At 33.7% G+C, this 24,713-nt stretch overlaps 1 protein-coding gene across 4 annotated transcripts in view; it reads right to left on the bottom strand.

The window, feature by feature from the left end:
* The window catches only part of LOC116341197, a 55,997-nt gene that overhangs the window by 6,625 nt on the left and 24,659 nt on the right, over positions 1–24,713 (bottom strand). For 3 of the 4 annotated variants that reach the window (XM_031768124.1, XM_031768139.1, XM_031768131.1), the window contains exon 3: positions 8,535–8,589. In XM_031768124.1, coding sequence (XP_031623984.1) covers positions 8,535–8,589 — 55 coding nt within the window. Of the gene's footprint in view, positions 1–5,801; positions 6,443–8,534; positions 8,590–24,713 lie in introns of those variants that run through there. The other variant, XM_031768147.1, reaches the window with a different exon arrangement.

The following is a 24,713-nucleotide window of genomic DNA, read 5'->3' as shown; positions in this document are numbered from 1 at the left end:
ACCAATGGACAGCGAAAAACAAAAAAAAAAAAGAAAAGAGAAAGAAGAAGAAGAAGAAGAAGAACAACGACAAATAAAAGGAAAAAGAAGAAAACAATACAAAAAATGAGCCACATTTACAACAACAACAAAAAAGAGAGCAACAACAACAAAACAATCATAATATACAGTGTGTATATCGGAATCTGCATCGACAGCGTGATGAACCACAACATTTTGGCCACGAACAGAATAATCAACGTTTTTATCAACGGATGTCTGGACGAGATTTTGAGAATGGCCATCGACAAGATTATCACACACAATCTATTGACAGGTCATTTCAAAGACGGAATTTTGTGGACAATCGACGCAGACATGGACAACATCGTGAGAATTGTGACTGTATGAGGTGCTTTGAAGAGTTTGAAACGCGGTATGAAAATTTTCGTCGGGCCCGTCTCAGTCATCGGCCGCCTGCCCAACGGTGGCAACACTGGCGCCTACACTAAATCTCAAGCAAAACGTTTCTGTTGATTTTTCATCGCTGGATTTTGACTATAGTTACTCAGGTAATTTAAATAATTACGGTATATGTTCTCCACAGGGGAATATGAGTACTACACATAAATTAAATGATGAAAAATACATTCAGCAGATATCGATCCATTCACAAAACGTAAATGGATTACGTTCGAAAATTTCGGAGTTTGCTGCTGAGATACTTGTTCAACTGTCATCAATTTACATGCTTCGCGAAACACATTTGAATAAAGCAATCAATTCCATCGACATTTTTCCGCCAATGTATGAAGTCTATCGATGTGACCGATCAACGAATACTGAAAAGGACCAAGTACATCAAAAGGAGAGAGGAGGTGGAGTATTGATTGCTGTCAACAACAGACTAAAGTCAGTTTGCATCGGAACGGGTGACAATTTCGGAGCAGAACAAATTTGGGTAAAGGTTACCAGCATGAGAAGGAACATCTTTTTGGTTGAATTGTACATCAGACCTGACTCAACTCTCAAAGTATATGAAAACAACATGTATGCTTTGAAAGAACTAGCTTCAAAGTTGAGTGAAAAAGATGTTTTAATAGTATCTGGTGACTTCAATCTGCCCAAATTGATTTGGTTTGTTGACGAGAATGAGGACCCAGACATTGCAATTGCTATCAATGCAGCCAGTGAAAAAGAGAAGATAGTGCTGGATACTTGCTATGAACTGGGACTTCACCAGATTAACAAGAATTACAACCAAAATGGTCGTATGCTTGATATGATCTGGACAAATGATGTTGAGTTGTTTCAATGCACAATAAGTGACTATCATTTATTGAATTTTGAAAAGCACCACAATGCAATTGAAATCAAATATAATGAGCCGGTCGTCAAAACCATTGAAACAAGACAAACATATCGCGACTTTATAAATGCAGACTATAAGCGAATAAGTGAGTCGCTTCTTGATATAGATTGGCATAGTGTTTTTGATACAAGTTCATTACAATTGAGACTAGATAATTTTTATACAATTATTAAGTCAACAATTGAAACACATGTACAGTTAAAGACAAAAATCAACAGGAAACAACCGATGTGGTTTAACAAGTCATTGGTTGAGTTGAAAAACAAGGTCAGCAAAGCACATCAAAATAAAAAAAGGCTCAACACACTTGAATCAATTGAACATTACAAAGAAATAAGAAGGAAATATAAACGTTGTGCACGCTCAGCTCTCAGAGATTACAGAATAGAGATGGAGAAACAGATAGATGATGATCCAAAGAAATTTTTCAAGCACGTGAATTACAAAAAAGGGAAAAGTGAAGATCTACCGCATGAGATGACTTATTTGAATGAAAAAGCAAGCGATCAATCAACAATTGCTAGTTTTTTTGCAAAACACTTTGGCAACGCTTACAGCTTTAGAGGTGATCTGCGATATGACAGCTCGGAAATAGAAAAAATACATGATATTTGTGCTGAAATATCAATGATCGAAATAACCGAGGAGCTTGTAGGTCAACATATAAGCATTCCAAACAAATTTATCAAGCATTGTTTGGTTTCATTGCAGGGGCCAATCTCAACACTGTTAAAAGAATCACTTGAAACTGCCTCTGTCCCGCAGATATGGAGAACGTCATTTGTCAGACCAGTCTACAAAAACGGCGATAGAAATAACGTTCAAAATTACCGGGGTGTTGCTTTACAGTGTATTTTGTCAAAAATTCTCGATTCGATCGTCACAAACCATCTCAATCTATATTTGAAAAACATAATCCACGAAAGTCAACATGGATTCATAAAGAACAGGTCAACGATAACAAATTTAGTTGAATTTACTTCAAAAACAATTAATAACATGGGGAGAGGACATCAAACAGACGCCATCTATTTGGACATAGCCAAGGCTTTTGACTCGGTCAACTTAAAATTGCTTATTCAAAAATTAGAAATCATGGGACTGAATGAGCAGCTGTTAAAATGGATCGAATCTTACTTGTCTGGTCGCAGACAAATTGTAAAGATAGCAGATACCAAATCTGACCCAATCAAAGTTACATCTGGGACGGGTCAAGGATATCCAATTGGCGCTACTTTGTTCATCATGTTTGTTATTGATCTACCATTCGTCGTTAGCGATTCTTGTTTTCTTTCATTCGCTGATGATACAAAAATTTCAAAATGTATCACCTCAACAGATGATTGTTTTAATCTACAGAATGACTTGGATCGTGTAGCAGATTATTATTGACGCAATTTATTGAAATTAAATGTAAACAAAACAAAGATCATATCATATCATCGGGGATCACTGCAATATGAATACAAATACAACATAGGCGGCGTTCAAATAGAAAGAGTCTTTGTAATAAGGGACTTGGGAGTGTTGCTTGATGTGCAAATGAATTTCAAATCACACATTGAGCATGTCACGGCTAAAGCAAAATCAAGATTGGCTTGGCTAATCTACGACAATATGTGCAAAAAAATAGAGTCAGTACAAAAACAATTTTTACTTTTTGCGCTAAGGAGAATGAACTGGGACAGCTATAGACTTCCTAAATATGAGCATAGACTCCTGTTTCTACAAATGATTACGCTTGAGGAGAGACGCGAGATGGCGCAGGTGTCTTTTATATTCAAAATTATTAATGGAGATATGAAGTCGAGCCATATATCAAACAGTTTAAATTATTATGATTCAGCGCATAATACCCGTGCAACGCCGCTTTTTGATATACCGATTAGAAGAAGCGATTACACGAAGTATGAACCAATTAATTACATGCTTACTACATTCAATGATTATTATACGAAAAAAATACCAAACAGTGATACTACTTTAATTGATTTGGAAGTAAATTTATCAACAGTCAAACTGAGAATTGAAAAATATTTAAAACAAAATAGATAGAATTGAATAGAAAACATACTGAGAAAATTATTAATCTCCTTCAAAACTACTAGATGTAAGAATATAATTATTTTGTATTTATTTAAAATATATTCAATAAACCACCAAGGCGAAGGAACGCTGTTCGGTGCAGTTATTATTATTATTATTAAAAAGTGGCCAAAATGGACTGGCCGACTGGCCTATGTAAAAAGTGGCCATGGTGACTATATGCGAAATTATTTTTAAAACATAAATGGTATAAATTTATCTACCAAATAAAGCAATTTTCACCATTAAATTAAAATGGATGTGTGTTTTATTACTCAACCTCTTAAAAAACACCCTTTATTTTATACAAAGGTAATATTTGATTGGTACAAATTTATGTACAAATTAAGAATATGCATTTGCTTTGAATTGTTTTCTGGTCTCTTTGAATTATTCATGGGCTACACTCCTCATATATTCAGACGTAATGCAAGTCGGTACACAGAAAGAAAATATCAGCCGACGCTATACGCAAAACCGACTGGTACGTGCGCTCATACGTTTTTACATCTTTTACATCTAGTGACCATACGATTTTTCGACTGTGCGAAGAATCGTATGGTCACTAGATGTAAAAGATAGAAAAGCGTATGAGCGCACGTACCAGTCGGTTTTGCGTATAGTGTCGGCTGATATTTTCTTACTGTGTATTCATCCATATCAATGGCCTGATAAAACCATTGTCGGAAATGGCTTCAACTATTTTGTTAACGATTACATCACAAGTGTAAAAAATAATCTCAAAACGCACTGTGAAAAGAGATTGATCTATTTCTTCCGCATAAAATGCTGGCGCACCAATCGCCAAGGTCACATGTCAATCGTATTCAAATATCGATGATATCGACATAAGAAACACAGTAAAATATCTAATGAACAGCATCAATCTAACAAATGGCAACCAACAATGAGAAGAAAAAGTGCGCATTTTATTGGAGTTTATTCGTGAAAAAAATCGGATGGCCAAAAAATACAAACATGAAATGGTTTGAGAATATCGTTGGTTTGAATCATTGTGGTTGTTTGGTCACATTCAGCGTAAAGTAGAGCAATTCTTTGTTTGGCCCACAACAACTGAAAAACGCCCAGAACTATTACAATGATCGCAATGATAAACTATGGCGACTGTTGTTCAATATGCATAAAATTCATCAATTGGCTAAACAACAGAAGAAAATCTATTTTCAAACCGTCACCAATAGTGTATCGATATCAATATTGTACAAGAAAGAACAGAGTACGTGCAATGAAGAGCAACCGAATAGTGATGCAGCATCGGCTGCAAAGAAGTTGATGCGGCTGACCGTGAAGTATTATTATCAAAATGCATCGCAATACTGCGAAATGGAATGGCAGCGAACGCGTTTGTATGAAAAATGTTCGTTCGTATAAATATTTTTCGGTTCGTGTTCGTTCGTATTCGCTATAACCCCCTTAGCGTTCTTTCGCATTCGTTCGTAAAAAAAATATTCTATTCGTGTTCGGTCGTATTCGTTCGGCATATTTTTAAAAGAACAAAATCCACTACCCAAATAATGTAAAATGAAAGTTCAAGTGATCATTCGTATTCGTTCGTAGAAAAAATGTCTGATTCGTGTTCGTTCGTTCGTGTTCGTTATAGAAGATGACGTGTTCGTTCGCATTCGTTCGTAAACATATTTTCGATTCGTGTTCATTCGTATTCGTCACGAACGCGATCGAACATGAATATGAATGTTCGTAGCCACATCTGGGCTGTATATGCAACTCTCGAATAAGCACGTCTCGATTTAGATAATTACATCAAATCGACGAAAAAATGTGATACCATCGCCAAGAATATCACAAAGAATGAGGCATCAACGGTATTTATGGTCAAACCAAATATTGATAATAATTTGAGGCTCAAACCAAATATTGACCATTCAAATGTGAAATTTGAAGACGAATGGCGATCATCACAAACTTGTCGACAATGTCAATTGGTTTAATTTGCATTACAAATTGTTCGTTGGGCAGAATATCATGACATTTTTCGATTAAGTTTAATTGCTTTTTTTTTGTTTTTTAAATGGACTTTTTATTACAATTTTAACGTAAATCGTAATAAATTTATTTGATTGTTTTTGTGTATGTTCGAAAAGGTTAATGGTACTAAAGCTTGAAAATACTGTGGCACGCAAAGACACAATTTGAGATATGTGATGTCACAATACCATTATTTTTATACGATTTGAATTTGAACCTTTTCATGATTTTTTTTTGAACAGTCTTCAAAATGTTGCCTGTAACAAAATATTTATGTCAAACATCAATTCGAATCATTTGTATTATTCGAATTCAAAATTGTAAAAACACACAGAAATATTTCGGTTGATTCACTTACTCCTGTTGGATTTGTTGTATGAATTTTGAAGATGCCCTGCATTTGTTGCTTCTAACAAAAACTTCGAATGTGTTAAATACATGATTTGAGTGCTTTTCTCCCTCTGCGTTTGTTTATATGAACTAGTAGCTGCCACCCTCAAAGCTTCTTCGTTGTGGTGGTAAATATGCAATCATGCTGTGTCAATATCCTGCATTAATCATGTGATTACATTTTATTGTTTTTCTTCAGTTGTCCTGAAACATCTATGCACTCTGAATACTCTTTCAGTTTTGTTGATTCGCTCTCTCACATTGCAATTCATTTTTAATGGCAAATATTTAATGACATCCAAAACAATAGTAATGTTTATGGTTCATTTGATTTTATTTCTGTTTCAAATAAGACTCTTCGTTTATTCTTGTTTCCGAGAAAGCATACTGTAGGTTGTAATTGTAATTTACAAATATGAGTTGTCAGCTATTTTAAACGATTATTCGCAAAGCAGCTAAAGCGGAATGAATCGGATTTCTCTCTCATTTCATACAAAATACACTGCCAATTAACTTGGAAGCAATGCTTGATGTATCACTGTATAAACGAGTTTAATTAACCTCAAGGGTCACTTAAAAAAAAATTCTTCTCCCACACAGCTTGCGAAAATCATAAGCTTGCAAGTTAGCTTGAAGCAAAGAGTAAAAACAAAAATACATTTGAGAATATTCAAATAAATATATATTTTTCTATTCTTGTTTTTCTTTTAAAATTTTTGACATATGATAATAACTCGAATTCCTTTTGGTTTTGTCTGATTTGAATCCCTTAAATGAAAATAGTATGCATTTTATTTATGTTTTAATGTTTCTCTTGTTTTATTTTACGATCATTTTAAAATAAATTAGACACCATTCAGCATAAATTCAATTGAAACAACATTTTGAATCAATTTTGTATGACCACTTTGTTGTAGTTGACAATTTTGATGTTGACAATTGAATAATGTTGTTACACTAAATTGAAAATTTTCTTTTTCGGACAACTTGAAAAATAAATGTTAAACATATTATTTTCTCAGTTTTAATGCGCATTTAATAATTTTTACATCAGCTGAACAAATAAACATTAGTATTCAAGCTGGTTTCGCGTGACCCCAATCGTTGCCGTAACATGTTTTTTCTGTTATTTTTTTTAAAAAAGAAAACAGTGTGCTTAAGAAACGCCGATTAAAATATATTCAATACATAAGAAATATGAAGATTAATTTAAAACACCAAGATTTATAAAGAACGACAAGTATTTTGCCTTTTTTGATATGTGACCATAGTAGATCCTTTTGATTTTCACATTTCGCTCAAATGTCAAATGAGGCAGAAAATCCATAAAATTAATAGGGTTTTTTACTGAAAAAAAATTAAACGTACGCATCTCATAAGAATAACTAGATAATATTCGGAGGAATTTTAATTTAAAATATGTGAAAATCAAATTCTATTTGGTTTTCATGTGTCATTTATCAGTACGTTAAAATATCATGTCAAAAAATTAATTCAAAAGAGAAATGGTTTTGCTTTTCATGTTATTTGCTTTGTTATTTGGTTGAAATTCGGTGGTAAAATGCGAATACTCATGGTATATTGCACATTGTGTAGATCTTTTTTTTTCGCTTGTTCTTGGTGCTGAACGCATTTATCTACGTTTCAATAGATTACCGCCGCCGATTCGATCAACAGCTCTTTTCAGCAGATTTGCACCGCCTATTGGATCGATGGCACGTTTCAATTGATGCTGATTGAGTGCTGGTGATACTTGTGAAAATACTACATTTTGGACTGGTTCCTTTTGTTGTGACGAAGTTAGCTGCTGTAGGACTGGTAAATGATGATGTGCATTTAATAAATTATTCATTCGACGTTCCAAATTGTACAGTTGATATGCATTGGCCAATGTACGTTCTAGTCCATCCAAACTCCGTGGCACAATTTCGCCATTATATCCATCTTTAAAACTGTTACTATTATCCCAAAAATCGGCTTTGTACGCTATTGGACGAGCCACATTAACATGATCGTACGGTTCATCTGATCATTTTTGTTATATTTTGCAGTTTATTTAAATCGATGGATGCAAAATTCCAGAAAGAAAACAGAAAATTCTTTAATATTTACTTTTGAGTGTATTATGATGTGTATTCGTAATAAGAAATATGTTTTCAATGTTATTTGAAAATCTGGGTGCAATGTGCAGTGTGTATTTCAGTGCATTTAGTCTCATTGTGTGAGTGTGTGTGTGTGTGTGTGTGTGTGTGTGTGTGTGAGTGTTGATAGGTTGTTTTATTGTTTTATGTGCGGAAGTTGAATAGGAAAAAAATTGAAAAGAAAACTGAACTGATGAAGCCGTATCCTATGATGACCTTTGTTCAAATCAGTTGAATTTTTGTTGTTTCAAAATCAGAGCTTCATTAGAGTTCAATTTTTTCTTCATACATTTTTTCACAGATCTCTCTATATTTTATGTAGTTTGATTGAATGCTGTATTGTGTGCTGTGTATAAAATTTGGGAATAATATGCCGAGGAACATTCAATCTTATTTGAATGTTTACTTGTTTTATTTGACGTGAGTCTTTGTATATTGTGCATATTAGTATATGTGTGTACGTGTACGCATAATTCGGTTATTTTAAATAAAACGTAAAAATGTAGGTAGCATAGAAATGCCAAAAATCAAGATAAACAATTTAAAATAATAATAATTACCGTAATGATTTTGTTGTTTTATTTCTTCCAGGTGGTAGATTAAGTCATCGATATCCTGCAAAGAAAAATAATTGATGTGAATGAATGTTCTCTGTGATACATTTTTGACTAGGGGACATTCATACTTGAAAAGCTAATAGGAATAGTAGCAACTAGCAGCACTAGAAAACACTAGCATGGAAGCAACTAGGAGAAATTTTAACAAAATTTTGTTCACATGTTCAAATCATTGTTCCACTAACAAAATTATTTTATAATTTCTACTAGCATGCCTTCGGCTCCCTTCGCTCGCCTCGGCATACTACCCAAGCACCAAATTTGCCTTGTTCGGCCGGGGCATTCGCAACGTGCGTCAGTTACGAACACACGAAACAGAATATGGAGCGAGACACGAAGAAAGTAGTGTATAAGCGTATGCGCTTCATTCCTTGTATCTTATTCGTTATTCCCCTTTTTCAGCTGTTTGCATGGCAAAGGCTGCTTAAAAGGGGAATAACGAATGAGACGCAAGGCACGAAGCGTATATGCAAAAACACTACTTTCTTCGTGTCTCGCTCCGTATTCTGTATTTTCGTGCTTTCGTATCTTAAAGATAAAATCACCAGAAATGTACCTGTATGATACCGTAATGACATGAAACTTTTTACAGGCTATTTTCTTTCAAAAAAAAAAAAAGAATAACATTCTTAACGTTTGAAGCAAATTTCAATACAAATTGAAGGTACCTTCTATACAAAGTATTGTACAAACTCTACTTTTTTGGTGATTTTTTCAAATATTGGTTGTTTCTCAAAACTGACGTCAGATTCGGTTTTCTCGTACCAAAAAAAACCCTTTACACATTTTAAACTTTAATTTACGTCTCTGGGAAAAGATTTATCTAGTTAACAAATTTTCGCATAACATACCCCCTATGGGTACATCATGGATACACCGATGAACGAATATCGCTCAAAAACAATACCAGCCTACTCCTTGCAATCCCAGTCACCCTGTAAAGTCAGATGTGAAATTGCGTAGAGTACACTTTCGGGAGGTTGCTGTTGAAATGATTCGTTTTTCATGATCGTTTATTTCGGTTTTAGTTTTCAATATTCGAGTCCAATTCAACAGCATCAAAATCGAACGATTTTCGACGCTGGATGACCAATGTTGAAAGCAATGGTTGGCAATGATGGACCTTGTTAAAACTGTGGTGAATCCGCCGTAAAAACCATGGTAAATCATGTTTTGACACGTTTTACCATGATGGTCGATCTCAAAATCCATGGTAAATCATGTGTGCAAAGTATAAGTGTGCAAAGTTTGGTTCAGATCGGTTAAAAATTGTGAGAGGAGTTAAGGACAAAAGAATAGCATTTCGTTTTTATAATATAGATATAGATAATATAGATAAAGAAATTTAGATCCTATATTGAATATAAACAAATTGATAAAATATCAACAATTCAAGCAACCATAAAATTCACACTATCTCATCTATCTGCATTACCATCTCTATAATATAATTCGTATTATAAGTTACGAGCCATACCAGTATAAATAACAATATTAATTCGCCACTTCAATTTGAAATAGTTAAGTATCAACTTGCATTTGCAAAAATTCATTCGATGATGAGATTTTTTTCCTTAAATCTATCACACTTAAAAATCAAAATTCGAAACCCAATTCATGCAATTTTGCCATCGTTTTCATTGATTTGTGGCACGGTGTATTATCTTGGTGAAACAACACTTTCTTCTTTCGTTCTTCAAACGCTCCAATAACGCTATATAATAGTCGCTATTGATAGTCTGGCCCTTTTTAAGATAGTCAATGAATATTATACCATGCGCAGCCCAAAATACTGATGCCATAACCTTGCCAGCCGACTGTTGCGTCTTTCCACGCTTTGGATTGGGTTCGTCGCGTGCAGTCCACTCCGCTGACAGTCGATTGTACTCTGGAGTGTAGTGATGGAGCCATGTTTCATCTATTGTCACATATCGACGCAAAAATTCGGTTTTATTGCTGTTAAACAGCTTCAAACATTGCTCCGAATCATCAACACGTTGTTGTTTTTGATCGATTGTGAGCTCACGCGGCACCCACTTTGCGCAGAGCTTTCGCATATCCAAATATTCGTGAATAATATGATGTACACGTTCCTTTGATATCTTTAGGGTCTCAGCTATCTCGCTCAACTTCACATTACGGTCATTCAAAATTATTTTGTGGATTTTTTTGATGTTTTCTGGCCTAACCACCTCTTTTGGACGTCCACTGCGTTGTGCATCGTCTGTGTCTGTACGACCACGTTTAAATTCACGAAACCAATATTTTATATTTGATTGTGCTGGCGCAGAGTCCGGGTAACATTTATCAAGCCATTGTTTGGTTTGCACAGTATTTTTTCCCATCAAAAAACAGTGTTTTATTAACACACGAAATTCGTCTTTTTCCATTTTTTTCACAATAACAAAAGTTGTTTCACTCAAAACGCTATATCTCACGAACCAATTGACCGATTGCTGTCAAATTTTGACACGTATCGTTTGAAGGTTCGTACTAACTAAAAATCATAGCAAAAAAAATCCAGTGACGCCATCTATATGTTAGGACAAAGACTTATCTACCCACCTGTTACATGTGAGCACTTCGAAACATTCATCTGCAACAGCAGGTTGCACCAAATGTAACAGCCACACATTGATTATAATATTTGTTGGATACAAGGGGCGGATATGAGTGAGACTCAAACATGTGCTTCTTCTTCAAAACAATAAATACACAAGCATCACATGTACAGCAGAAGTCAATAATTATTGATCACAGAAACAAAGCTGAGTAGCGTGCGCACTGCGCATTTATTTCTGTTTGCACTGCTGTTATGGCCTATACTTTTGATGTTTGTGAGTTTGTGTGTATGTATTGTTTTGAAGAAGAAGCACATGTTTGAGTCTCAATCGTTTATCTGTAAATTACATAGGCATTTCCAGGCCATGGTTTGATATAATTTGAATTGATTCTTCAATAAATTCTTTTACTCTTGGCCAAACTATTTTATAATAATACGTAAATTAAATGCATTATCAATTGTTTTATTTCTTCAAAATATGGATAGTAATAAACTGACTATTACAGCGGACGGTGATTCGCGCGAGTGACGAAACCACACTAGTACGTTAAAAATTCAACTTGCTATATATATACGTAATTTCCAAATAATTTCCAATGGCCCTCGGCCCCGATTGATGTATGGTTGCCCTTGGGCCATAAGTTGAGAAAAAACATTAAAGCTTGAACATCGGAACACCTGTCTTCAAAATGAATGTGTCAGAATAAAAACTCAACTTCATATCTCACCTCCTGCTCACACTTTTGGAAAATCCTTCAAGAGAAAGCAAGATATGAGATATGAAGTTGATTTTTTTTCTGACACATTCAAATATGGTCCTTTCAAAAAAGGATCAACATTCAGTTCTACGGCCATAGATGGCACTTAATGATGTCGATTCTAAATCTAAATATGTCTTGAAAGTCAAAATCGATCAATCCGTTCGAAAAATCCAGCATTTTAAAAACTTTATATGAATCTCTATGAAATATCAAAAGGTCTGTGTGTCTGTCCGCGATTTTGCGTTCTCGATTCTGATCTCTTTGAAACTTTCGAAGATTAAAAATTAAGATATTATTAAGATTGAGATACCAAGGACAAATGCATATCGTTGTAAATGTCTTGAAGTAAACTATCGAAATGTGTCCCTCTTATCGGACATATAACGGACATTTTCTCGAAAAATACTGCGTAGTTTCTTTTGAAAACTTCTTCAATTTAAGCCCCAAGTCAAAGATAAAAATATGTGCATATACGGTATATGATATAGCACATACCACTGATAACTACTGTTCCCCATTATGAACCATAATCTATATCATTTTTGATTATTTTTTGTTAAAATGGTATAATTAAAGGAAAACAATCATTTGCTATAGATTCCGGAATGGTCATTAGAAACAATTTAGTCATATGGTACATAATCCATCATGAGCTTCAATGATTAATAAGTTTTACTCTTATCGGTAATACTGTCATAAAATCTAAGCATTTAGTTTTTTGAACTGATGCTATACATATTACAATAACTAATTCTCATGGAAAAATATGGTTATTTTCAGAGTTTTATTCATCAGCAATGCTGTCATCAACAGCATAAAAAAATATCTTGCTGATAATGCGTCGTCCAATATACGCATCAATATAGTATACATTTTGATGAGTTTATACATCACAGCGTACGACTCTTCTTTATCGGTAGGTTCAATGCATACAAACAAAAAAACTGTTTTTAGTTATATAAATAGTGAAGAGAACAGTGAATGTACTGTTGTTCTATGTGATTAGTGAACTGCTACGTATATTCGCATGTGACCGACGAGGCATTCTCATCAAGATAGATTTTTATGCTGTGGATGGCAGCAGCGCCGAGTGATACTCTGGTTATTTTTCTCGAAAATTCTTTAAATCACATTCTCAGCTATAAATCTATTATAATTAATTCTGTCAGACCATCATTGGAATGGAATCAATTACGATCACCTTTGAACATAAACGGACGTTGGCACGTTTCATAACCAGTCACACATTATATAGATTACACCATTTTTTATCATTTGTCTTAAATGTAATTGCTTGATCGAAAAATAATAATAACCAGCAATAACATTTATGTGTAATATACACACGTGTGCATTAGGGTGGAACTATTTTTAAAATTTGATGTCATATCTCGATGGCCACTTGGATAAACATGTCTTATGGTCCCCAGACTCAAGATATAAAAGAACTTTGAACTTTCTATTTGATATAAGAAATCGACATGAAAATTAAAGGGGTCCATTTTGCTGGAAAATCATAAAAAATTTCAGTACCAAGTTTGATGAAATTTCAATCAAAAATAAGGGAACCACCCATTCAAAATTTTCGATTTTTTCGTTTGTGAGCTAAAAACCAAAAATGTTGTATTGGATACATTCTTATTTTTGATTGAATTTTCATCAAACTTCGTGAAGTTATGTACTTTTGACAGAAAATGTGATTCACAGAAAATGTGATCAGGTTACTGCAATTTTTTATGATTTTCCAGTAAAATGGTTCCTTTTAATTTTCATGTCGCTGTCTTATATCAAATTCTTTGATATCTTGAATCTGGGGACCATAAGACATGCTATTCCAAGTGGCCGCAAAATTATGCCGAAGATGTTCCGCCCTAGTGTGCATGCACAAAAGAATATGTATGGTAATATAAATTGTGATCCAAGCGACACATGGTACATAGAACGTAAACTATTGAAGACAATAATAACTGGTTTCAAGGACTTTGTGCAGAAAGCTAGAGATTGTCGATTGTCCAACCCATTGAACTCATCTGCCACCGCCATGATATCCGCTAAACAATATTTCCATTTAAAGCTTTTGTTACACCGGTAGGTTTTTACACAGTTTGTATCGATTTTCGAGTCAAAAACAGGAACAACATCTTCATTTAATGAATATCAATGTCAAAATATGATAATATCATATATGGCATTAATGAGTTGCAGCTCATGTGCTATATATAATACAGACGTGCATGCTATGAATAAATCGGATTGAATTATGAAGAGCCTCTTTCTAAGCTTTATGTTTCGCTTCAGTTCGAAGCGTTTATTAAAATGGATTAACGATGAAACGTTTATCTCTATTCAGTAAAATGTTCAATTACACTCGCATAAAGCAAATTTGTTTCAGGTAATTACCGACGCTAATTATTTTTGATAACTTTATCGTACTTCTTTTTCGCTGAATCTCTGCATTCTATCACAATACAGCAAGCTACAAATACTCAACCAATCTCATATAAGTGGGAATCATTGGAATGTTCTGAAAACTGATTTATCTTGCAGAGACGGAGGAACACGATAGAAGCCAATAAAATTAATTTCCATGTCGCAATTTTGAAAAAAAGTAAGGAAGAAAAAAATTAAGGTTCATTATCCCTTCATAAATGACAGCCTTATAGTATTTATTTATTTATTTATCTATTCACCGTCTGATCACAGACTGCATTTATCACAAAATTTGTACAATATCGTTCACAATGAAACACCACCCGATCGTATACTCAGCCACCAGCCTTTTTGACTTCGGAGCAGCAGATATCGATTGTGTTCACTGTTTTAATTTCTATATAACACATAAAAGTTAAAAATTAAATTTTCAAATTTCTTTGGTTCTCATTATATTGCAGTCTTGTATATACAATTTTATCTCTAAGTGAGCTGGTAGGGTCCTTTAATTTCTGGTGAAATAATTTCTACACTTAGAGAAATAGCTTCTGTGTATTAATTTCTATATAATAATTTCTAGAAAATAAAGCTGAATTAATTCCTAGGATTTCTTTTAAAAATTATACACTTTCAGTGGAATTAATTTCTGAGTAAATAATTTCTAGAAAATGAATCTGAATTAATACGTATCAATGGGCATTCGATAGAAGTTAAAAGTATATTTTTCTAGTCAACAAATTCAATAATATTTCCTCTGATAGAATACAATATTTTAGATTTTGGGTCGTTTTCGTGCTCAAAAAATTAAAACGCAAGGTAATTCTTCGACTGAATTTTGAAACTACCCCAGGGGGTGGACATGATTCTCTGATTCACTATGATTCAAAAGATTCAGATTGTTTAGATGACATTTGAAATATCATATGTGTATCATAAAAGAAATTATTATTGAACAATTAAAATTATTTGTCTTCGAAAATTTTGATTTATTGACGATTTTTCAAATGTATTAACTCATAATTCTTATTTATCTCATGTTTTCTAGTAAATTGCAAATAAAATCAACGATAATATTTAGAATTTGTTGAACGATCATGTTAGTCAAACCATAAATGAGGCTTATTTGACATTTGGATGATTCATTTGATTCAGTATGATTCACATGATTCAAAGTTTTATAATTCTTGTCTACCCTCTTGAAACTACCCCCAGTTTATGTTACACCAAATAACGCAGTGTATTAAATACATCAAAATTTAGACTGAAAAATTTCATTAAATTATTCAAGTTAAGAAATACACCAAAATTGGGTGAATACACCAATTTTTTTTATGATTTTACCTAGGGGGAGACACAAACGATAACACTAATCCTACTGGAGTATAACATTTTGTTATTGATGATTCAAATGATTTTTTTCATCAATAAAATTTCAGAACAAAAGGAGTTTGTAAAAAACTGAGAGCAAAAACACAATATATCGATTATTTTTGCCCGCAGGCTGGATATGTCGTGTTTTTGCTCTCAAGTTTGTCTATAGTTTTTTTTTACTCGCAACAATCGGGATTTTGTTCTTACGCCGAAAAAATTGATTTTTTTATACGCGTGTGATACGACAGTGTCATTACAGCGGTCTTCCATGTTTTTCATACAAACCCTCCATGTAGATGGTGAAAAATCGCGAAAAATAAAAAGAATGATTAAATTTTTTTATTCGATCACAGCGGACGGCAGTACGCGCGAGTGACGAAACCACATTAGTGTAATGAAAATCGACTTGCTATATATACAAGTAATTTCCAAATTCTAACCTGGAAGGTCTTCAGCCGTGATTGATGTATGGTTGGAAAGCCCTTGGGCCATAGATCAAGAAAACATATCAGAGTTCAAAAATCGGCCCGTCTGTCTTTAAAATATGGTCCTTTCAAGAAAAGGGTCAAAATTCAGTTTTTTGGCCATAGATGGCACTAAATGAGATCGTTGACACCTGAAACATCGGTATTCTGATTTGATGACACCATTTATTTGGATCTAAGTGTTCGCTTTGCTAAATTTCATTCAACTTCGACTTTTATTGAGAAAATCGAAAAATAAAGATTTCTGTCACACACATTGTGTCACAAATTCAAATGTTGACTTTTTTGAGAGTCACAATCTGGTCACTAAAAGATGGCATCATTTATTTGGATCTACGTTTTCGATTTATAAAATTTCATTAAAGTTCGACTTTTATTGAGAAAATCGAAAAATAGAGATTTCTGTCACACATGTTGTGTCACAAATTCAAATGATGACATTTTTGCGAGACACAAATTGGTCACTAAAAAATGACACCATTTATTTGGATCTACGTATTCGATTTGAAAAATTTCATTGATTTTCGACTTTTAGTATGAAAATCGAAAAATTGACATTTCTGTCCCAAGGAGTGTGTCACAAATTCAAATGATGACATTTTTGAGAATCACAAATTGGTCACTAAATCTGTATCGAAGAATTTTTATGATTACGGTTGTTTTTATGGAAAGCCTATTCGAAATTTCGATAATAATTCTTTTTTTGGCAATTTTCACTTTTTTGTTCAAAAAATGTCCGCCAGATGTCGTATCGAAATTTTCAAAACATTTTTGGAAATCACAAATTAATCACTAAAATACTGCATCATTAATTTTTTGAAATTTTGTTTTGTTTCGAATTAAAAAAAAAAAAATTATAGACTTTTTGATGAATAGGCTTTTTCAAAATATTGCACTCAAAAAGTAAAAAAAAACAACAGATTTTTTTTTCTCAATTCTCATACACGACTAAATGGTCTATTTTATTTGTTGTGATCAGAATGTAGAAATTTGCTATCTATATCACCTAAATCATTGTACAATACTATCTCGCTCGCCCTGCATGTATAAATGTTTACAGCCGACATTCTATTCACACACAACTCACATTTATATTTTGCTGCGTTCTGATCACACCAAATAAAATAGACCATTAAGTTGTGTATAACAATTGAGAAAAAAAATCTGTTGTTTTTTACTCTTTGAGTGCACTATATCGAATCTCTGAGAGTTTCATATAAACTCACCTTGCAATAGCCAAATGACGCCTATTGATTCAATCACGATGCACAGAAAGAAAATAATAATAATCCAGAGCGTAATTTGGATGATAAGAAACGCGATTTTTTTTATTATTATTATGATTTCACCAGGTGATAAAGAAAATAGAGTAGTATTTGATTGTCCGAGAATGAATGTGAGTCTTCTCGTGAGAGTTTATTGAAATGTAACACCGCCATACAAAAATTGGTGACAGTCAGCATTTTTTGTATGGCGGTGTTACATTTCAATAAACTCTCACGAGAAGACTCACATTCATTTGTAAATCGAAGAAAAAAAAATTAACTTTTTTTTTTCATTTGTCTTGATTTTTAATCATCTACATGATCGTTGATATACATGGTCCGCCACGCTCATAAGAGAACTATAGACAAACTTGAGAGCAAAAACACGACATATCGCTTATTTACTTTTGCTCGGATGTTGGGTATGTCGTGGTTTTGGTCTCAACTTTATGGGTCGAATTTTTGCTCTCAATTATGGTATGTGGTATTGTTTCACTCCAAAATACACGTGCTATTTTTACACATAAGAAAATTAAACCTTGGTTTTACTTTCAAAATCTTTGCAAAAAATCACATACTAAGGAAATTGGTCATAACATTTTGAGTGTTAATGGAATCACTATTCTTCGGATGAAAGTTACGAATATTTTATTACCTTTCCAATGGTATAAAAAACACATAAATTGGTTTAATCACTGAAAAAATATTATTCAAAAACAAAACACGTCTCATACCCAGGCACATTCCGGCAGAGCCAAATTTCTTGGTTTTTTACCCTCAAATCCCTGCTTCAAAAGTTTTCGAAATTTTCACTTCCTGGGAGTGGTCCATTTATATGTGACACTCTATATAAACCACCGCATATATATACGCTCCACATACTTAATAAAACCTTGAATATGGCTTCGCCCGCAAGATTTTACCTTATTCTTCAATGATTTCATGATAAGTTGAATAAATTGTTTTGTTTTCTTTTCATTTAGATAAAAGTTATTCGGATTTTTTCATCTTCTCTGTCTTTCGCTTTACACAGGCTACGCTGTTAAATGGGAAAAAAACTTTTTGTCTTATGATTTTTGTTTCACACAAAGGCAAGTAAAAATTTAAAACGAGACAATCCGTCGTATTTTTCACTAGACGCTACTATATAACATACAAAACGCGCAATATTGTACCCTTGACGACTTGTTTTATTAAACGTTATGTTTTGATGAAGATTCAGTGATAAAATAATTATTATTCAAAATAACGAACATATTCTTCAAATCCTACATCAGTAAAATTCCACAGAGTGTATATTGACTTCCACATTGTACATCCTTATACGCACTGAGATGTTTTCTAAAGTTGAATAATCATCATATTCTCTTGACAATTTTGTCTCATTTTTTCGCGTTCATCGTACATGGCATAGATTTAACGAAACACTCTGGTTGATTCATTCTTTTTAATCTTCTCACAATCGAAGAATAAGCACTTTAGACTAATTTATTTAGCACTTTCTTCTCCTCTTTTAATGCCAATTTGACTCAATTAAAAATGCAATTCTCGATCACTTTTTTAACGTTAATAGATGACTTGTGCGTTCTGCCCATGGTTTTAATTTTTTTTTTTGAACATTATCATTAAGCAATAATGAAATGTGATAAAAAGAATTTTTGACAGAAAATCGATCACTTGAGATACGACATACGATAATAACCAGAAGTTGTTGACTTATAATAACCAAAGTAAATGTAGAATCTTAGTCATTTCTTTATGAGATTTCTTGCTCTTCTAAGGAAAAAAGGAACGAAACCAAATGTTGTATATTGTAAAATGATATGTAGTTGTAATATCCCTGTAGTTTAAAAAAAATTGAAATGGATTTTTGTATCAAGTTTTTCGTTTCAACACTTTTCTTGAGTGTCTTTAGGTTTTTCACAAACCTAAAATTGAACCATAATGATTTTGTTGGTGAAAAGTCCTTCGAATGACATTCTTTTTCATTTCATTCTTTTGTTTTCAACAGAAAAATATAATCCCCTTACGTTCAAGTTGATTTCTTTTTTTGTTATTATTATCATTTGTATAATAATAAGTATACACGTTTCATGTGCTCAGTGATCAGATGAAAAAGAAATTCTCATTTAGTTATTTATCATAATAATAATAATTGTTTTATATGGAATGACTGTAAGTTATGAATTTATTCATCTACATTTTTTGATATTGCAGAATATTTTCGAGTCGAAGTGTATCCCTGAAAAAATAAAACATTATTGAAATTGATTTGGTACAAGAACTAAATTGTTTACACATTCAACGGTATCTAAATTGCTTGATATTTCTGTCTCCTCTCTTTTCGAGAGCATAATTACGGATTATTGGTTGATATGATTAAATCTATATAGATAGTTACTAGTGTCACCGTGTCACCGATCCAAGTGGTGATGGCCACGAATACGCGGCTCAAGCCATATGGAATATGGACGAAACTGGATTTTCCACAGTTCCCACCAAAATTGGCAAAATCGTTGGCCGAAAAGGAGCCAAAAATGTTGGCGTGATGGCGTCTGCTGAGCGTGGCACTTTGGTCAGCATGGTAGCGTGTGTAAGTGCATCTGGCACTTATTGTCCGCCATTTTGGATTTTCCCACGCAAAAATATGCGCTCCATTTTCCTTGAGCGTGCGCCGGAAGGATCCGAAGGCATGGCCAACGGCTCCGGATGGATCCATCGAGCAGAATTTTTTGAATTTATGAAGCACTTCATCAAATACTCCCATGCATCTTTGGATAATCGTCAGCTGCTCATTTTGGATAACCATTGCTCACACCTTTCAGTAGAAGCAATAGACTTGGCCAATAAGCATGGCGTTGCCATGCTATCCATCCCACCGCATTGCAGCCACAAGCTACAACCCTTAGACGTTTCTGTGTTTGGCCCGTTCAAGGCATATTATTCAAACGCTTGCGGCAGCTGGTGCAAAAATAATATTGGCCGAGTGATGGAAATTCGTCACATTCCAGAAATCGTTGGGCAATGTATCGACCTTGCGTTCACTCCTGCCAATATAAAATCTGGTTTCAGAGCGACAGGTAATGTTTTCGTATTGTAACATTTCTCGCTTTGTAACCTTTTTCGCTCTTGTTCTCAGGAATTCGGCCATTCAACCGAGACATATTCTCCGATTCTGATTTCGTTGTGGCAGATTTTGTGGGTGGGGATTTGGCTGGTCCTGATCAAAATCTGGACATGGAGGATCAACGAACGATCACATTCAATGACCCAGTGCGTCGCGCAGCACCAAAGCCAAAATCAAACCGTGGACGCAAAGCGATGAAGAGCTCAATCCTGACCTTACCAGAAAACGTTTCGGTTTTACGAGAGCGGGCCGAAAAGAGAGCCAAGTCATCATCGCCGCAAAAGAAAGTTCATGCTGGGCCCGGTTCAAAGCCAACGTCATCGGCTCAGAAGAAAAAGCCGGCGACCAAGAAAAAAGTGGTAACATCTTCTTCTTCTTCTTCTGATGTCGATTTCTGCATAATTTGCATGCGTGATATGCCGCACAAATTAAACAAAATGAATTCGATCAGTTGCAATGTATGTGATCGGCCAGTTCATCGAGACTGCGCCACATTGCAATACGGCATTTTCATTTGTATAAATTGCGAATCGAATGATGAAGGAGAAGAAGAAGAGGTTTGATTTTTCCATTTTCTGCCACTTTTTGCCATTTTTTACCATTTTTCCACTTTTTTCCATTAATATTTTCAATCATTAATTTTGTAATCACATATTTCATACAAAATGTTACCACTTTGAATTGCCTATTTGAATAAAATATGAAAGATTAATAACTAAAATATGATTCTACATCATTTTTGAGTTCATTTGGTGTAAGTGAGGAGATTTGTTGGGGGGTGTCCGACTTAGGACGACTTTTTGAAAAACCCTAATTTTACATTTTTTTGAAAATTGGGATTTTCTCATATATATTTTTTCTTTTTAACGAACTGCTCTGATAGAAAGTTGCGCAAATACATCAGCTATCGATCGGTATACACAATCTTGATCAAAGTTTATTTTTGTAGATTTTATGCCAAAAATAAAAAAGGGTGTCCGACTTAGGCATACTTACCTTACATTTATTTAAAAACAACTGTACAATATTTTTTAACCAATGTATTGCCCATCTAATAAATAAATAATAAGAACAAGTGGTAATCAGAAGGAGCCAGGTCTGGAGAGTACGCGGGTTGATCAAGCTCATCCCGACCAGAGTCCCCTATCTTTTTTTTGCGATGTTTGAAATATGTCAAATTTTGATAAATCCTTCGACTATTTCTTGTCGCAGTTTTTTTCAATTTTTCTCTCAGTACTCCGCTCAAACCTATTGGTTGTAATCGATGCCGATCCCCCGTGACTGTTTCACCCTGTTTCAGCAGCTCATTATACACCAAACCACCTTATCCCCACCAAATAATGAGCATTACCGAGAAATCATCAAAATCCTGCTATGCTGTAGATTTTGATGATTGTGTGGGATTGAACCCTTATTTTTATGCCTGGGGTTATCGTAGCAGATGCCCTCTTCACTTCTTGTTACAATACGATACAAAAATTCCTTTCTTTCTTATTTTTGGAACATTGTGCCAAAATGTGAAAAAACATCTAACAACTAGTTTTGGATTCAGCTGGTGTGGCACACAATTTCTTTGGTCTTATCTCATTACAAATGTCTTAAAACGATTGATTCGCATATATTTAATGCTTCTGATGTTTTTCTGATGCATTTTCATGCATCTTTATCGAATAAAAAACGCCAATAGCCCAACATTCAATTTTTTTGGTGATTTCACAGTTTTTCAACAAATTCACCACTTCTTTCTCACCAAATTCAACATTCTCTGTGGCGATTGAGAGTTCTCGTCTCCTGCAACATTTTATAACCTTTAGTTGTATTTTCACTTTATTTAAAGTGAAAAAATTGAACCAAAGGAGGGTCAGACAGAAAAACACTTTTTCATCACTCATTTTGAATCGATCAGAAAATAATGACACTGTGTCAAAAATAAATCTTTCTGCTCTGAATTAGATTGGCAAATGTCACATGTACAAAATGCAATTGGATTCACCTGTCAAGCTACATACAATTTCAAGTTACGCCATCTCTTATCAATCCTTTAAAATTAATCGATACATCCAATATCTAGATTAACATTTAAATCTACAAATTTAATATCGCTATTTCTTCATGTTTTGCAATAGATTTGAAAATATTTAGCATGTAATTAATTGGTTCATACAACAAGTAATCATTTCTCCTTATTCGTATCAATAATTTTGGTCCTGATTACACTGTGCTAGTCGTAAAATCACTGACCATTTCTGATAATATTCGGTGCCCTGAGACAGTTTTGGTCGAAAACAGTTTTGCTCCATCACATCTAAAATTTGATATATTCGGGTACTTTATCCTTTAAACATGACCAGTTCTCCTCCCATATTGTATATCTGCAGTCGTGAAAACATCATGAAAGCTTGTAAATCTAATTTTCTCACAAAAATAACTGGCAAAATTCTGTAGGGGGTTCCTGAAAAAATCCATGGGGTGTCCCTGACAATGTCATCAATTTGTACGAAATGAGGATAAAATCGTTTTTTTTTTTTTTGGAAGTCACTTTTTGAGGCGAAAACCCCTAGCAAATCGGAAGAATTTTCTCGGCCAAAAAAAGTGAAGAGCAAAAAAAAGGTCCTCATTTCCAAAATTGTTGAGGGTTCCAAAAAATATTTTAGGGGGAGTCACACGACCCCTAGGAACCCTCGTCATCATGTGATGGAGTAAAACTGCCACCGACTTTGAACTCAGGGCCCCAAATATTATAAGAAATGGTTAGTCACAAATTCGAGCAGAATGTTACACTTTAAATTCATCATCGAAAATATTAGATTTTCTTGAGTTAAATTGAACGCTCTATTCATTGTCATAATTGCATTAAGTCAACCTAATTTTCAAATATTGATTTAAAACTTTAACGTGAATATTTTTATTTGAATGCAATCATGTTCCAATTTGTATTCCTGGGATATATTGAGAGAAAGCAAACAAATGAATAGTATTTTATGTTTAGCATCCAATATCAAATTGGATAATGACACTGACTTCTATGAATTTAAATGCAGACGTTGTGTGCACTGAACATTCTAAGTCGAGTTAAAATAAAGTAAAACAATATTAGCAATAGGAGAAGAAAACACGATAAAAGAAAAAAGAATTTTACCCACTTAACAACTTGACTCCAGTTTCTTCCGGAGGCAAACATTTTCACAGCAATATTTATGCTATCTGAATTGATACCAACGAATAATGAAACATAAACATGCGACACGAGCATTAAGAGAAAAAAAAAAAAGTGACGAAGTAACCAGCACGGATGGAACAACACAGTAGAGGGCCAATCAAAGGCAACCAAACACATCGCAAAAAATAATAGAAAAAAGTGTATGAATGAGTCAGAGCAAAGTGCAAGATAAAGAGAGTGTGAAAAAAATTATGTGCACCCATTTCACAGGAACGCTCATTGAAGAAACTCCATACGCACAGTACATGTGTTCAACATAAAAATGAAATTAAAGGACACATGTGATGAAAAGTTGCCTTCTTTATTAGTTTTGTTGTTGTTTTCGTATAGAGCGACCCATCTGCATTTATTTAGTGGGATGAACAACAAAACGACAGATTGTTTGTATGCCAAACAATATATATATGCATATGTTTTCTTAGGCTTTGATATTTGTTCAAAATTCAATTCAATGAAAAAGGTAAAAATATAAGAAAAAAACATCGACAATTACCATGTTAACTAAAGATGATAAGACAAATTTTAAGCACCATATTTTGTTATTAACTTGATAATTCTGAATGTTTTTTATACTTTTTTTCAGCAAGGATTGGATGTTAAGATTTCGAAGGTTTTGAATCGTATAACGTAATTTTCAAAAGAGCCGCAGTTTTTTAAAAGCATTACTTCAAATTCCTAAATAATGTATGGGATTTTGAAAGATTATTTTGAATTTCAACATTGGAATTCTAATTCATAGCAATCGAAGGCGATTATTTAAATGCAAACACATTTTTGGATTTTACAGATTATTTTGAAAGATGTTTCTTTGATTTCTTACGATTACAATATTCATTTCATTGGAAGCTGTTCTTTGAATATCGCGTCTCGTTTCACGAGATCAATTAAAAGTTTCCATTT

This window comes from Contarinia nasturtii, unplaced genomic scaffold (assembly GCF_009176525.2).
Source record: "Contarinia nasturtii isolate CC-2019 unplaced genomic scaffold, AAFC_CNas_1.1 Cnas_scaffold_129, whole genome shotgun sequence".
NCBI lineage: Eukaryota > Metazoa > Arthropoda > Insecta > Diptera > Cecidomyiidae > Contarinia > Contarinia nasturtii.
This window is presented reverse-complemented; position numbering and strand designations above follow the sequence as displayed.